Source organism: Ochotona princeps, chromosome 23 (assembly GCF_030435755.1).
Source record: "Ochotona princeps isolate mOchPri1 chromosome 23, mOchPri1.hap1, whole genome shotgun sequence".
NCBI lineage: Eukaryota > Metazoa > Chordata > Mammalia > Lagomorpha > Ochotonidae > Ochotona > Ochotona princeps.
The window spans coordinates 12,327,410-12,342,948 of NC_080854.1; the positions used below are offsets into that span (position 1 = coordinate 12,327,410).

Consider the following 15,539-nt stretch of genomic DNA (forward strand, 5'->3'; position numbering starts at 1 on the left):
ACCGTACTTGAATGTGTGAATTCACTAGTCAGGGATTCATGCTGTTTATTCCTAATTCTTAGAACTATCTGGAGTCAAGTGTTCCAATGTATTGAAAGTACTCTATTTGCACGTGTGGTGATGCTGCAAATTCTGCTGCTTTTTTTTTTTTTTTTACCAGATTGCCCCTGATCATGTAGTTCCAGCTCCAGAAGAGTGTTATGTATACAGTCCCTTAGGATCAGCTTATAAACTTCAAAGCTACTCTGAAGGACATGGTAAAAACACCAGTTTAGTAACCATGTGAGTATAACTGCTTTGTGAAACATGATTTAAACTGTATGTAAATGAAAATTACTGGTTGTTTGACTTTTTGCCGTAGTTAAAACATCTGAAGAATCAAGCTCCATTATTTTTACCACTAACTACTTTGTATTTGCAGTTTTATGATTTGGAATACCATGATGGGAACATCTATACTAAGTATTCCTTGGGGCATAAAACAGGTAATATACTTTTTTGGCATGCTTTTTGCCTGATTTTTTTTTCTTCTTATGTTATAACTTTTAAAACAGATCTTAATAAGTCTATGTAAGATTAAAGGGGGGAGGTGATTATGTTTAGTTTTCTGTTGCTTGTTAGAATAACATAATATGGATTGCTGTGTGCTTTTTTTCTTACATGATGATATGTGTTGTGCTCTGTTTTTGTTTTTAAACAGGCTGGATTTACTACTGGAATGTGTGTCATCATACTGATGGGTGTTTTAACACTTTATTGCTGCTACAGAGTAGTGAAATCACGGACTATGATATGTAAGAATTTGACAGAGTGGAAATAGATTAGTGATATGGGTATTAATAAGTACTTCCTTGGGGCAGAATCATTGTGTGTGTGCCACGTCAGTGTCAGCTGTCTAATATGTAGCTGAAGATTTATTTCTCTAATTTTCTGCTTTCAACTGAGCTGATCTGTTCAGTAGTCGCCATTTTTAAAGTTCAGAATCTGCGAATTCTTTGCAGAATGTGTTCACACTGGTACTTGTTTTCATAAGAAAAGAAAAACGCTGTGTTTTTATAATAACATCTTTGCCAGAGCTAAACTGAGAATTTGATGCTTTGTTGTAAGTTCATGATGACTTGTTTTGACCTAACCATACCAAAAGACCTAAGTGTTGGAATCTCTTGAAAGTAGACATTTTAACTAGAAATATATAAAAATATAAGCTCATCTTTTATAGTGGATTCTTAAAGTTTTATGAACACAGTACCTCTCCTCATCTCTATAAATTCTACATCAGGGAAATGTATTTTTTTTTTTTAGGTGCTTTTGAGACAGTTTGGAGTTTGGGACATAAATAGAGAGACATTTCATTAAGGATTAATCAACCAACTAGGCTTTACCTCCAGGATTTTCTGTCTTTATTAAGAAATTTCCTTCTTCATATTAAACAAATATAATGTTAGTCAAAAGTATGGAGGTAAAATTCATTCTGGTTTCTAAATAACAAAAGAGACTTAAAAAATGTTGGTTTGTAAAAACAAAATATAAGCCCAGCACTATGGCTCTATTGGCTAATCCTCCCCTTGCAAATACCACCATCTCATATAGGACCAGTCCATGTCCTGGCTGCTCTACTTCCCCTCCACCTCCCTGCTTGTGACCTGGGAAAACAGTAGAAGACAGCCCAAAGCCGTGGGACCTTGCACCAGAGTGGGAGACCCGGAAGAAGTTCCTGGCTTCAGGCTTTGGATTGGCTCATCTCCAGCTGTTGAGGCCATTTGGGGAGTGAACCAGAGGGTGGAAGATCTTTGTCTCTCCTTCTCTCTGAAAATTCTACCTTTCCAATTAAAATAAGCAAATCTTAAAAAAAAAAAAAAAAAAAAAAAAGGCAGAGAGAAGAGAAACAAACACAGAGATTTCTTGCTGGCTCACATTCCAAATGCCCTCAAGAGTCAGATGTGGACCAGGCCGCAGCCAGGAGCAGGGAGCTCCGTCCAGGCATCCAACACGTCGAACCGCTGCGGTTACCTCCCACAGTGTCCACTAGCAGGAAGCAGAGCAAGAACTCAAACTCAGGCACTCAGATAAGTGATGCAGATACCCCAAGAAGGGTTTAAACTGCTGCATCGAATGCTCACATTAGGGGCTGCCTGGACAATCCTGGCGATCCTGGAGCCTGGTACAGTATCCTAAGTGCTAAAGTCCTGATCCTACAAGCGCCAGGATCCCATATGGATGCTGTTTGTATCCCAGCAGCCTAGCTTCCCATCCAGCTCCCTGCTTGTGGCCTGGGAAACCAGTTGAGCATGGGCCAAAGTCTTGGGATCCTGCACCCGCTTGGGAGACCCAGAAGAAACTCCTGGTTCCTGGCTTCAGATTGGTGCAGCTCCAGCCGTTGCAGCCACTTTGGGAGTGAATCATCAGACAGAAGATATTCCTCTCTATTTCTCCTCCTTTCTGTAAATGTGACTTTCCAATAATAAATAAATGAATCTTAAAAAGAAATAGAAGCAATTCCATATTGAAGTACCAGTCCATATCTTTGCTGTTTCATTTGCAATTCAGCTTTCTACTAACATGCCTGGGAGGGCAGATCAAGATGGCCCAACTCCATGGGCCCTTGCCACCATGTGGGAGACCTGGGTGGAGCTCGTGGCTTCTGGTTTTAGCCTAGATCATTCTTGGCTGTTGCAGCCACTTAGGGGAGTGAAACCAGCAGGCAGATGAAAGATCTCTTTCTCTGTCACTCTACTTGACAAATAAGTAAATAAATCTATCTTAAAAGAAATTTTTCCTAGGCCAGTGCTGTGGTATAGCGAGCTAATTCTCTGTCTGTTGTGCTTGGTCCCACATGGGTACTGGTTTGAGCTCTGGCTGCTCCACTTCTGACCCAGCTGCCTGTTAATGGACCTGGGAAAACAGCAAAAAATGACCAGGAGCTTGGGCCCCTGCTCCCAGGTGGGAGACACCAAAGAGACTCCTGCTTCTCAGCTTCAGAGCAGCCCAACTCAGGCCGTTGTGGCCATTTGGGGAGTAAACCAGCAGATGGAAGACCTCTCAACTCTCCCTCAAAGAGAGAAAACACGTCTTCTAAAAAATCTGTCGCTGAAAATGTTTTATAGAGAAATTTTCCATCTATATATTTTCTCTTTTTTGATACTGTCAGGATTCATGTTAGGGTTGTGTTTCTTTTGTAAGATGTGGAAAAGTTTTAAGTACCAAGGGAGCTATCTGTTCTTTAACAGTTCTGCAGAGGATTCAGTGGAGGCTATGTCTTCATTTTAAGAAATACTGAACTAGATAGGATACATATTTGCTATGTGATATTTAAAGAGTTCTTGAAAGTTCAGTCACATTTGGCCTTTTTTTTTCTTTTATTCATGTTTATTGGAAAAGCAGATGTATAGGGAGAAGGAAAGACAGAGAGAAAGATCGTCCTCTGGATGACTCACCAAAGGGCTGCAACAGCAGGAGTTGAACTGATCTGAAGCCAGAAGCTTTTTCTAGGTCTCCCATGTGATGCAGGGTCCCAAGGCTTTGGGCCATCCTCCTTTGCTTTCCCAAGTCACAAGGAGGAAGCTGGATGGGAAGTGGAGCATCCAAGACATGAACTAGTGCCTATATGGGAGGGTGGCACTTGATATCCTACATCTAAAATAAGGTTTATTCTATAATACAAGAATGTTTAATTATCAGTAAGCATGGAATGATTCACTGCATTAACAAATGGAAGTTTCCATAATTGTATTGGTGGATACAAAGAATGGAGTTAAGAACTCATCATGAACTTAAATATTATGAGAAATTAAATGCAAAATCTAAACTGTACTTTAGAAAGGAAAGGAAACTGTGAATGTTAGGTACTAAGGCGAATGAGCCATCTAGCAAGCATAATGCTAGGCCTGGATTACTTACCACTGTAAAACAGCATAAAAAATAGTGAAATATAAAAACAAATTGATGTTTTAGAGATCCTGGGAAAAAAATTTTTAACAAAGCTCGAAATTGTGAGGCATTCCTTTCTTTAAGTTTGCGATTGTTTACTGTGGAATGGTTCAGAGTATCAGTTGTTTTTAATGGAACAGCACTGATAGCAAGAAAATGTGATTTGGATTCCAAAGTTCTTGCTTTAATAAAAATTCCAGAGTGAGAAAACAAGACTTACCATGTGTTCGTGATTAAAAGCAACACATATTAAACATATTAAAATATCTGACCAAACTAGAGCTAACGTCATTTCCATACATGTCAAGGAAACATGGTAGTGCCTATAATTATTTACAGTCTTCTGGAGATGTTCTCAAATACAGCACAAAAAAAATTGTCAAAAGAATTTAATTACAGATGATGTCTTTGTGTCACCTAATATTGTTAGAATTAGTAAGATAATTTGAAAGTTAGTGCAGGTAATGTGAAGAGTCAACAACCAGATCTATAGATAATTAAAATTACTCTGCTCAACTGTAAACAGTAATAATAAACTGTAAGGGACTCTTAGAAGCAAATTTACTAAGAAGACAAGGTGTGTCCCTGAAGAAAAAGGTAAATTACATCTAATGACAATATACAATATCTGAGTAAGTGGGAAAAAAATACTATGTTCTTCAGAAAATTTAACATGAAAATGTGAGATACATAAATTCAGTGTAATTTCAGTGAAAGTTCAGTTTGGACTTGGGTTTAACTGTGAAGTTATCATGGACAAATGAATGCCCAAGTAGAGCAAAGCAAATTATAGGGGGCGGGGGAAAGAGTATGTTGGAATAAGTTTTAGCAGTTATTAAAACATACTGCAAAGACACTGTAATAAAATAGAAAAGTGCTATGGTTAGTAGTAACCAAATAGACGACCAGAATGGAATATTACATAATATATAAACCTAATACATTATAGAATAACCTAATATATTATGTAATGTTAGGTGCCTATGTAACTTGTTATCCATTTGGGGAAAAATATCCTAATACTTTATGCAAAAATGTATTCCAGATTATTTAAAGACTTAAATATGGAAAATAAAACCATAAGGGGTCCAGCACAATAGTCTAGTGGCTAAATTCTCAACTTCGCATGCACCCACATCCCACATAGGCACTGATTCATATCCCGGCTGCCCCACTTGCTTCCCATCTAGCTCCCTGACTGTGGCCTGAGAAAGTGGTAGAGAATGACCCAAAGCCTTGGGACTCTGTACCTGCATGGGAGGCCTGGAAGGTGCTCCTGGCTCCTGGCTTTTGGCTTAAAGGCGCAGCTCTGGCTGTTGCAGCCATTTGGGGTGTGAGCCAGCGGATGAAAGATCTTTCTGTCTGTCTCTCCTTTTCTCTGTAAATCTTTTTGATGAAAATAAATAAACTTTATATAAAATGAAACTAAAAAGCTTGGAAAAAAATCTTAGAAATTATGCATAAAACCTAGCCATTGAGGAAATGTTTCTAGCCAGTACAGAAGATCAAAAAGTTTTTAAGAAGAAATATGTCTCAGGGTTATGCATCATCATCAGAAAGTTTACTGATAAATAGTGATAGTAATGTTAGAAAATTATTCAGAAGGTGGATCCATATTCAGATTAATTCTTGGGGAAACCAGATCTGTAAAGACCTTGCTTAAAGGTTATAGTGAAACCTTTTGCTTAAAACATTAGTTGATTAGTTACTTACTTTCTAATTAAGGATATAGTTATCATTGAAACATTCTATACTGTGTAGATATAATTATTCTGTGTCCCTTAATACTCAGTCTTCATTGAGCATTTATAAGATGACTTTAAAGTAACTTCATTAAAGTAAACATTTTTACCTGGTTTTTAAAGATGTATCTATTTGAAAGGCAGAGCAACAGAAAGAGAAACAGAGACAGAGCTCTCCTGTTGTTTGGTTCACTCCCCACAAACTGTGACAGGGCTGAGCCAGGTAGAAGCCAGGAGCCAGAAGCTGGGTCCAGATCTCCCTCTTGGGTGGCAGGGGCACAGGCAGTTGAGTCATCATCAGCTGCCTTTCCAGGAGCATTAGGAGGGAACTGAGTTGCAAGCAGAGGAACCAGGGCTCAAACCCTCATTCCTGTGTGGGAAGCTGGCAGCGCTGCAGCACATCTGTGAGAGTGATGACGGAGCAGTACTGTGCTCATGCTTCCATGGGGCACCACTCAGGGGATGCACATGTACTTTTCTCTTGTCCCCAGGGTGAAAATGGAAGAGTGTGAAGCAATGCTTAGTGATATTATCCTTATGTTCTTTAGTTGTAACTTATCATTTCTGGTATCTCAACTTCTCACACTACATCCTTACTTTGTTTTCGATATAAAATAGCTGCCATATTTGCTCCAGAGATCATAGTTTCCATATATTCATCAAATATAGCAATTCTCTCAAAGCAGTTCAGAGTGTAGGATTATAGAACAACAAGCTAAAAATTATCCTTTGACAAAATCACATTTATAGGCCATACTTATCTGTATTCTTAATCTTACTGGACACTGATATATAAAGCATGACAGTTTTAAATGCCTCACTCTATAATAGCAAATATTTTTATTCATTTGTGTTTTCCATGTAAATCCCTATCATTTATACATGTTTTATGAAGTTACAATATTGTAGTAATTTGTCTTCTACTTCATCATTTAGTATATTTTGTTTCTGCATTAACCATTTTTATGTTTTAGTGATTGTGTACAATTGCACACTATGGTTCCATTGCTTTTCCTTAATTATTTCTGTATCATTTTATGTTTAAGTCAATGTCTAGTTCCTGTTATTTTTATTTTTAAGATTTGTTTATTCAAATGACAGAGACGGAGGGAGGGGGAGAGATAAAGAGAGAGAGAGATATTGTGTCTGCTGGTTCACTACCCAAGAGTCCACAGTGGCGAGGGCTGAATTAAACAAAGCCAGGAGCTTCTTCTTGGCCTCCCATGTGGGAACAGGGACCCAAGCACTTAGGCCATCCTGCGCTGCTTTCCCAGGCACATTAGCAAGGAGCTGGATTGGAAGTGGAGCAGCTGAGCCTCAAACCAGCACCCATGTGGAATGCTGGCCCTGCAGGTAGTGGCTTAATACACTATACCACAGCACTAGCCTCTTTCTTGCTATTGGAAATTATACTCTTCTAAAAATATTTTTATATATTTTCTGTAATCTTTTATTAAACTAAATTTCTATGAGTATAAGTTATATTAGAATATACTAATAATTAGTGTCATCAGCTGTGAATAGTTCAGACTTTTTTTTTTTAATTTTCTGTTATTAGATGTATTTCCATCTTCAGTTTGTTCTACTTTAACTGGTATGTGTTTTAAGCTGTGTTGTTTATTCATATCCTTTTCCCGTTTATCTGCAAGTACCTTGGTAAGCTGTAATCTTGATAATCTGCTAAACTCCTTTCACAGTATGAGTCTTAGCTTTGTTGTTTCTTATAAATTCCTTTCCCACTATTTCAACAGTTTTCATAATGTAAGAGCTTGTTTTTGTCTGTGTTTTCATTGTAATTTCTGAAGGATAACCCTTCATGTCCTATTTTTACATTATGTTTTTTGATTCTTTTGTTATTGAATTTTATAATTCTTAATTCATTTATCTGAAATTTGATTTGGCATGTGGCATAACAGGAGACTGAAGAAAGCTTGTCTCCATGTTGTTGTCTGAATATGTGAAATGTTGGGTGACGTTTTCTGTCCATTACTGATGAGTTTGTCTACCATTGGTTTATCACTTTTGTTCTAAAACGTTGTGATGCTGAAATATGTTTCTTAGATCATCTACACTATTTTTGTTAGTCTACATTTCTCTTTTCTGTATTTTGTGCATTTAAATTGCTATTATATCATGGTGTGTTCTAATATCAACTGATAGAGTACTCATAATATGTTGCAAAATACTTTCAGTTAATTTGGGGAATGCAGATGATGAATATGGAATACATGCCCAACACCTGGTTTCATTTTTCTGTTTGCTTGTCTCTAGCCTCGCTGGGTACCGCTACCTGGGAATATACCGATGTCTGCAGATACTATTTTGGCTCCTTTGGGCAGTGGTCGAGTCTCATCTTCTCCTTGGTGTCCCTCATTGGAGCAATGATAGTTTACTGGGTGCTTATGTCTAACTTTCTTTTTAATACTGGAAAATTTATTTATAGTAAGTATTCCCTATCAGATGCTTTAAACCTTCAAATACAGTTACGATTGTAATGTTTTCATGTCGGCCTTCGGATTTAGGAGTGGGATAAATAAAGCAAGGGAGAAAAAGGGAACACTATTGATCCTGAATAATGTACTTGATTCAGTTGGCTTTCTGTAGTTGTGATGTCAAAAATAATCTGCATGTTCATTTCCAAATATTAATTCTTTAACAATAATCAAAATGTCTAATATAAAACATTTCTGTGATTCAGATGTTTTGAACATAATTTCACAAAATTTTAGTACTATCACTGAGAAGTATATAAAGGTCATTGGTGTTTATTGGTAATGAATTTGATGCATAGACTCCAAAGAAAAGAAAAAATATCCAGTTAAATTTTCAACACATGATCTAAAACTAGGAAATAGTAGAATAGCATTTGTGTGTTGAATATATATATTCTACAGTTGTAATGTACCCAAACCAAGCTTCTTGAAAGAGAATCTTAGAATTTCACATCATTTTATAAAATTCTTAATTTGGATAAAATATATTTACTACCAGATAAGATTACTTTTTTTTCCCTGATAACTTAGACCTAAAGTTGTCCTGTGTGTAGCTGGATTTAAATAAACCTGTATATTCAAGATATAGATTTTCATAATAACCAAATTTTAAATAATTTTTAAAATAATCACAAAAGCTAATTTCCCTTTTTAGTGGCAGGCGAGGAATTCTATTTTTATTTTAAACTCTAACGTTAGCATTTTAATTTCTTTTTTACTAAGCATTTTTATTGTGTAAAACATCAGGAAATATCTTAAATTACCAAAAAGATATAGAAGTTGATAAACATACCAGTGTACTCCCTAGTACATGAGCTTTAATGTAAAGTCTTCACATTCTATCATGGTTGCATTATTTCTATGTTATTCTGCCTGTTACTTTGTTAAGCGTTTTTATAATTGGGTGTTGGGTTTTATCAAGCATTTATTGGTGCCTCATGTTTAATCATTGTTTTTCTTCCATTAAATTAATGTGGTAAATTAAGTGTGCACATTTTGTAACATATAAACCATTCTTACATTTTAAAGTAAATGTAAATTAGTTTATTCATTGTGACGCTCTTTTTTTTTTTTTTTTTTTTTTTAAAGTTCCTTACTAGACTGAGTTTGCTTTTTGGAGGAGTAGAATTCATTCATTGCATCTTACCACATGAGATATTGACCTATGATTTTTCTCTCTAGTGTTTGATCCTTGGTGGATTAATTTCTTAGGGCTACTGAAACAAATTACCATAAATTGGCAGCATAAAACAACAAAATACATTCTGTCACAGTTGACAGAGATTAGAAGTCCAAGACCGAAGTGTCCTGGGGTCCCAGTGGCTTCTGAGGGCTCTGAGGAAGAATCCTGCCTTGCCTCTTCCTAGCCTTTGGTAGTTGCCAGCAATGTTGGCATTCGTTGCCAAGTAACTGCATGATTATAAACACCAAGAGCAAATACACTGCCTTTTTATTCAGTATTGAAAAGCATACAGTAAAGATTTTAACTTAATTTTATGACCCTAAAATTTAGGTTGTCTTCTTGTACCACCTCTTTTAAATTTCACAAGCAATTTATTAATTCTGCATAAAATTATAAAACTTCAGTATCAAACATCCTCAGCCTACCAGGGATAATACCTTCTCTACCCATTCTTTCATTCACTACTGTTAATTCATTAATTCAGCTTTATGGATAGATTGCTTTTAATTTCATTGTAAAAATGTTTCACAATGGCACCGTGAAACCCATGACATTTATCATTCCCAAAAGGGAGGAAAACCATAGAAGGTGAGGCTGGTAATGATGAGGTAGTCTTGGTTCAGTATACCAAATAATATAATTAGATAATAGATATTAAAAGATTTTTATAAATAAGACCCTTTCTAGTGTGATAGTGTTAGTATCTCTCTTTGTGCTAAACTGTTTTCTCACCTTAATTTTTAGATTTTGTTCATCACATTAATGACACAGACACTATGCTAACAACCAACAGTAGTGACCTTGGTAAGTGATTTAAAAGTTAGTTTTTTTATCCCCCACCTTGTTGAAAAAAGAATTTATTTAAGGTGGAATTTATGATCATATTTTAAGTGAGTAATTAAATAAAATCATTATGCTCAGGCTTCAAGAGGGCAGTTCTAACATCTGTTTATTAAGCTTGTTATGTGTCATGAACTGTGCTGAGCTCTGCGTATGTAATAATAAACAGGCAAAAGTGTTCCTTTCATGAAGCATACATTCCAGTGTCTGCTACTCAGTGTCTTACTTTGCTCCTTAGTTAAACCTGATGAGCCAGTCTCATTAATACTAGAAAATAAAGGAGTGAAGTACCAGCCTTTATTCTTGGGGATGCACACATACATACTTCCGAATTAGACTTATCATGCTAAGATCTCTTGTACTCTGTCGCTTAGCAATGGACCAAATAGCATCATTGTCTTAAGATAAAAAACTGTTGTAGCTATTCTAATACCAGTTAATGGAATTAGTTTATATCTAATAGAATTTCCTCTCCAATAAGGAACTGAATCATAAACAGTACAAGTTTTAAGGTTGTTAATATCACTAAGGTCATAAATATAACTAATGCTTTGGTGAACACCATCAGCAAAACCCATTTACTTTGTGTGGTAGTATCTTATGTTGTTACCAGCACTTTGAAAAAATATATTGAAAGAGAGAAGACAGACAGATGGACAGAGCTTCTATCCACTGAAAAACTCAACCAGGTTCCTGCAGCAGCCAGGTCTTGTGGAGGTGAAAGCCCGGAGCTGGGGTTTCATTTTTCATCTCCCTCCTGGGTTGAAGGGACCAACGACTTGAGCCATCAGCGACTTTCTGCCTCCCACGGTGCACATCTGGAGGAAGCTGGAGTCAGGAGCAGAACTGGAACTGCATGCTAAGAATTCCAGTTTGAGATATGGGTGTCTTCACCACTAGGCTGAATGCCTACCCCAAATAGCAGCACTTCTAATGTATCTTTACAATATTTATTTTCAGCAAAATGGTAATTACAATATGATACTATCCATCTTAGTAAAATATAAAAACTTATAGCTAACATTTTGAAAATCTTACTGCATTCAGGCATGGTTCTGAATGTTTTATGACAACTCTATAAGGGACACAGTGTTAATTCCACTTTAGAAAGCATGGAGCAATTGGCTTGTCCAAAGATACCTGTTAAGTGGTAGAGTTGAGATGTATTATTCATTTTACTTCCATTACCTGTGTTCTTATACATTGTAATTAACACAAGAAAATTTCAAGTTAATTTACTTCTGTCCAGAGCATAGAAGAAAAAGTACATATTAAAATGCTGACTAAAAGAGAAAGAAAATAAAATGTTTAGCTTTGTAATATACAAAGTAATGGATAGGGATGGGTGTTCAGCACAGTAGGTTTGGCTGCCGCTTGGGACACCCATGTCTCATAGTGTCAGCTTGAGTCCTAGCTACTCTGCTGATCCTTCATCCTGCTAGTGTATCCCGGGAGGCAGCAGCTGATGTTGTAGGGCCCCTGCCACCCATGTTTGAGACCCAGATGGAGTTCCTGGCTCCTGGCTTTAACCCGGCTCAGCCCAAGCTGTTGCAGGTACTTGGGGAAGATCTCTTTATGTGTGTTTCTGTGTGTCTGTCTCTCTTTCCTCCTTCTCTATCTCTGTCACTCTTTCAAATAGGTAAAAGTATATAAATATACATTTATATGGACATTTGATGAAATTAAAATAAGACTAACAATTTTCCTTTTTTTTTGACAAGTGATAATGTATGAAAGCTGCTCACTGTATTTTCCACCAGTCTTACAAGCTCTTCACAGAGATGATTATTGTCAAATTAGAAATTAATTGAGAATAGTATGTGTTCTGATAACACAAGAAGTTGCCACTTGTTAAATGTTAAGAAAAATACATTTTACTGATTTCCCAGTTCCCTGGATGTCATCTGGATGCTTCAACTTCTATCAAGTGTGATATACTTTCAGAATTATTTTACATTCCTAGGATTGAAAATTCAATGTTTTAATCAGTGGTTATGTTTTGGTCTTTCTATTTATTCCAGATCAGTAAATTTTGTTTATTATTAAAAGAACCCTGCTGTTTTCATTTGTTATGGACTGTTAGTACAACTCACAGTTGCTGTGTGTGCTGTTTCTTGCAACTTTTTAAAGATTCATTCATTTTTATTGGAACTTACAGAGAGAAAGAGAGGTGAAGAGAAAGATGCTTCATCCGGTATTTCTTGCATTTTGTATAAATAAGACTACCATTCAGCCTATTATTTTTTCTCTGGCAGTGGAACCAAAGGATATTTGTGGCACTTTTAAGATTTTTTTGTTTTTGGAAAGACAGATTTATAGAGAGAAGGAGAGATAGAGAAAGATCTTCCACCCACTAATTCACTCCCCGAATGACTACAATGGTCAGAGCTGCCTATTGAAGCCAACAACTTTTTCCAGGTCTTTTGGGTGCAGGGTCCCAAGGTATTAAGCTATTCTCTGCTGCTTCCCAGACCACAGTCAAGGAGCTGTTTGGGAAATGGAGCAGCTGGGACACAAACAGTCGCCCATCTGGAATGGCAATGTTTGCAGGTGTAGAATTAGCCAACAGCACCATTGCGCCTGCCCCAGTGGCACATTTTTGGTGTCTGGTAGAGGCTAAGGATGTACTACAAAACTTCCTAAGATGCTCTCACCATTTTTTTTTTTTTGGTTTTGCATGAAATATTTGTACTATACCTAAATACAATTCTCATTCCAAAGAGGTGAAACTTGGTCCTTATATTAGAAGTTGAGATGGGTAGAGCAAGCATCAGTGTCTGGGGAGAGTCTTTGTGGTTTTTACTAACCTTGTACCTTTCTATTTGCAGTTATCTGTCCAAGTGCCAGGAATGGTGACCATCCTGACAACAACTCTATCTTCTATACCAATGACACGGAAGTTCAGCAATTTGAAAAGTGGTGGAATAAATCTAAGACAGTGCCCTTTTATCTGATAGGGCTCCTCCTGCCATTGCTCAATTTCAAATCTCCTTCATTTTTTTCAAAATTTAATATTCTAGGTAAGATGGGACAGTGAATTGTGGAGCCTCTGTGTGGAGCAGAGTAGATGGGGGGTTGTGTGGAAATAATGTCTGGCTTGACAGGAAGTTACCTTCCAGGCCTACTCATCTGTGTTTCACTTATTCACTCATAGGGTTCTTTCTTGTCATTAGTTATTTTTTATGGAGTTTGGTACAGGAAAAAATGCAGGTGACCATTCAAACCCTGCCTCTCCTTTTGCATTGTGATTTATTTGGTCTCCACTTCTAACATTACTAAGCAACTTTGAGAAAGTAAACTAATTTTAGGGGGAGAGATCCAAACAAATATTACAGAAATTCTTGATTTTAACGATTGAAAACATTAGAACTTAAAAGGGGAAGTTACAGAATATTTTGAAGAGTGTTATGCATGATTGTTGTCTGACTTTGAATCTGGGAGGTCATTCTGTGGCTCGTGGGTTTCTTCTGCTCTTTTCCTCTTCCTCAGTGATTTCCTGCCTTACAACACTATTGCTTCCTTAAAGAACAGACATCTTTCTAGGAGCCCTGTGTTTCAAAAATCACTAAGGAAATGGTTGATTTGGGTTTTAATTTTATTTGTTTTGCTTGCTTGAAAGGCAGAAGAGAAACAGGTAGGTGCTGTCTGTCCTCTGGTTTGGTTCCCAAATGTGTGCGACAGCAGGGACTGGGTCAAGTTGAAGCTGGGAGCCAGGAGTTCAGTCTGGGTTTCCCCACGTGAGTGGTGGAGATGCAGCTACATGAACTGTCTCCTGCTGCCTCCCAGAATGCACTTCAACAGGAGGCAGAAGCAGGACTCAGACCCCAGCACTCCGACACAGGAGGCAGGTGTCCCAGGCAACATCTTAACCATGGTGCCAGATGCCCACCCTTAAACAAATGTTTTGATGCCACTTAAGATAACTAAAGGAACACCTGGTGAAAGCCTAAATCTTGTTAACTAAAGCAGAAACAATAATATCATTGATGAAGAGTTGATAATTCCAAATAAACCATAGAATTTCACCTCTCCCGCTAGATCTGATCTTGTGTTAGGCAGTCTACAGTATAAAATACTTAGGTTACATCACATCAGTGAACCAGGAGATGTCTTTGGTTATCTGTGTGACTGAAAGAGGAGGTAAAGATAGTTCTCTGTGGCTTTTTGTCTCAGAGCAGGAGTCACTCTAAGCTGCCATAGACACACACAGACCAAAGAGTTATATAATCTTTGGCTCCTTGCGTTCATACATTCTGAATCAGCTAATCTCCAAACCCACAGTCAAGCTTATATAGCTCATTTGTGGTTTCCTGATTTCCTTGCCAACTTTCCAGTGCAGCAAATCTTTGAAAAGCGAATAAACATACAGGAGGTTTTGCTCAATTGGGCAAAACAGTCATGAGACCTCCAAACAGGTTGATTATTGCCCAGCCCCTTAAGGGTATTTTCTTTTGCCGTTTTCCTAGATTCTTTTCCTTACTTTTACAACTACAACTTCTCTAGAGGAATTACCATCTAAAGGCTTTCCTAAGGTTCTTGACTTGATGGCAACTGGACACAATTCATTGAGCAAAATAATCTCTCCACACTGCCAGAAAAAAACTCTGAAATTGGGGTTATTAGGATCAGTATTGTGGCATAGAGTTAAGCTCCTGCCTATGATGCCAGCAGGAAGCTGGATCAAAAGTGAAACAACTGGAGTTTGATATGGGATGCCAGTGGCAGGTTACCCACAGTCCATATCAGAATGCCTGAGATCATGTCTTGATTCCATCTGTAATTCCAGTTTCCTACTAATTCCAGGCCATCTATACATAGCCTGAAGCTAATTCATTTTTTTTGTATTATGTATGTTTATTTTTTAAAGATTCACTTATTCTTATTTGTATGGCAGAGTTACAGAAAGAGAAGGAGAGACAGACAGATCGTGCATCTATTAGTTCACTTCCCAGATGGCTATAATGGGCTGGTCTAGGATCCAGGAATTTCTTCTGGGACTCCCACATGGGTACAGGGGCCCAACCACTTGGGCCATCTTTTGTTGCTTTCCCAGGCATGTTAAGGAGCTGGACCAAAAGTGGTGCAGCTGGGACCCAACCTGGTACCAATATGGGACACAGCACTGTAGACAGAGGCCTAACCTTAGCAGCATGGTGCCATCCCAATATATATATTTTATCTTTCAGTGTTGGCTTTCTTGATGTTTAGTTCATTTGAGTTGCAAAGAGAAAGACCAAACAAGCTCCCAGCTACTGGTTCACCCCCCAAACGTTTGCAACAGCTGAGACCATAACCTCTTTACTTTTCCTGGTATCTGTCCTCTATTGTAGTGACATTTACAAGTTTGCCATGGTT

The 15,539-nt window shown here is 37.5% G+C and overlaps 1 protein-coding gene across 3 annotated transcripts in view; it reads left to right on the forward strand.

Annotated features, from left to right (window-relative positions):
• SLC38A9 (solute carrier family 38 member 9) overlaps positions 1-15,539 on the forward strand; it is an 81,341-nt gene that overhangs the window by 38,395 nt on the left and 27,407 nt on the right. For 2 of the 3 annotated variants that reach the window (XM_004583703.4, XM_004583704.2), the window contains 6 exons: positions 161-282; positions 422-485; positions 701-794; positions 7,941-8,111; positions 10,089-10,148; positions 13,013-13,204. In XM_004583703.4, coding sequence (XP_004583760.2) covers positions 161-282; positions 422-485; positions 701-794; positions 7,941-8,111; positions 10,089-10,148; positions 13,013-13,204 — 703 coding nt within the window. The remainder of the gene's footprint in view (positions 1-160; positions 283-421; positions 486-700; positions 795-7,940; positions 8,112-10,088; positions 10,149-13,012; positions 13,205-15,539) is intronic. The other variant, XM_058680039.1, reaches the window with a different exon arrangement.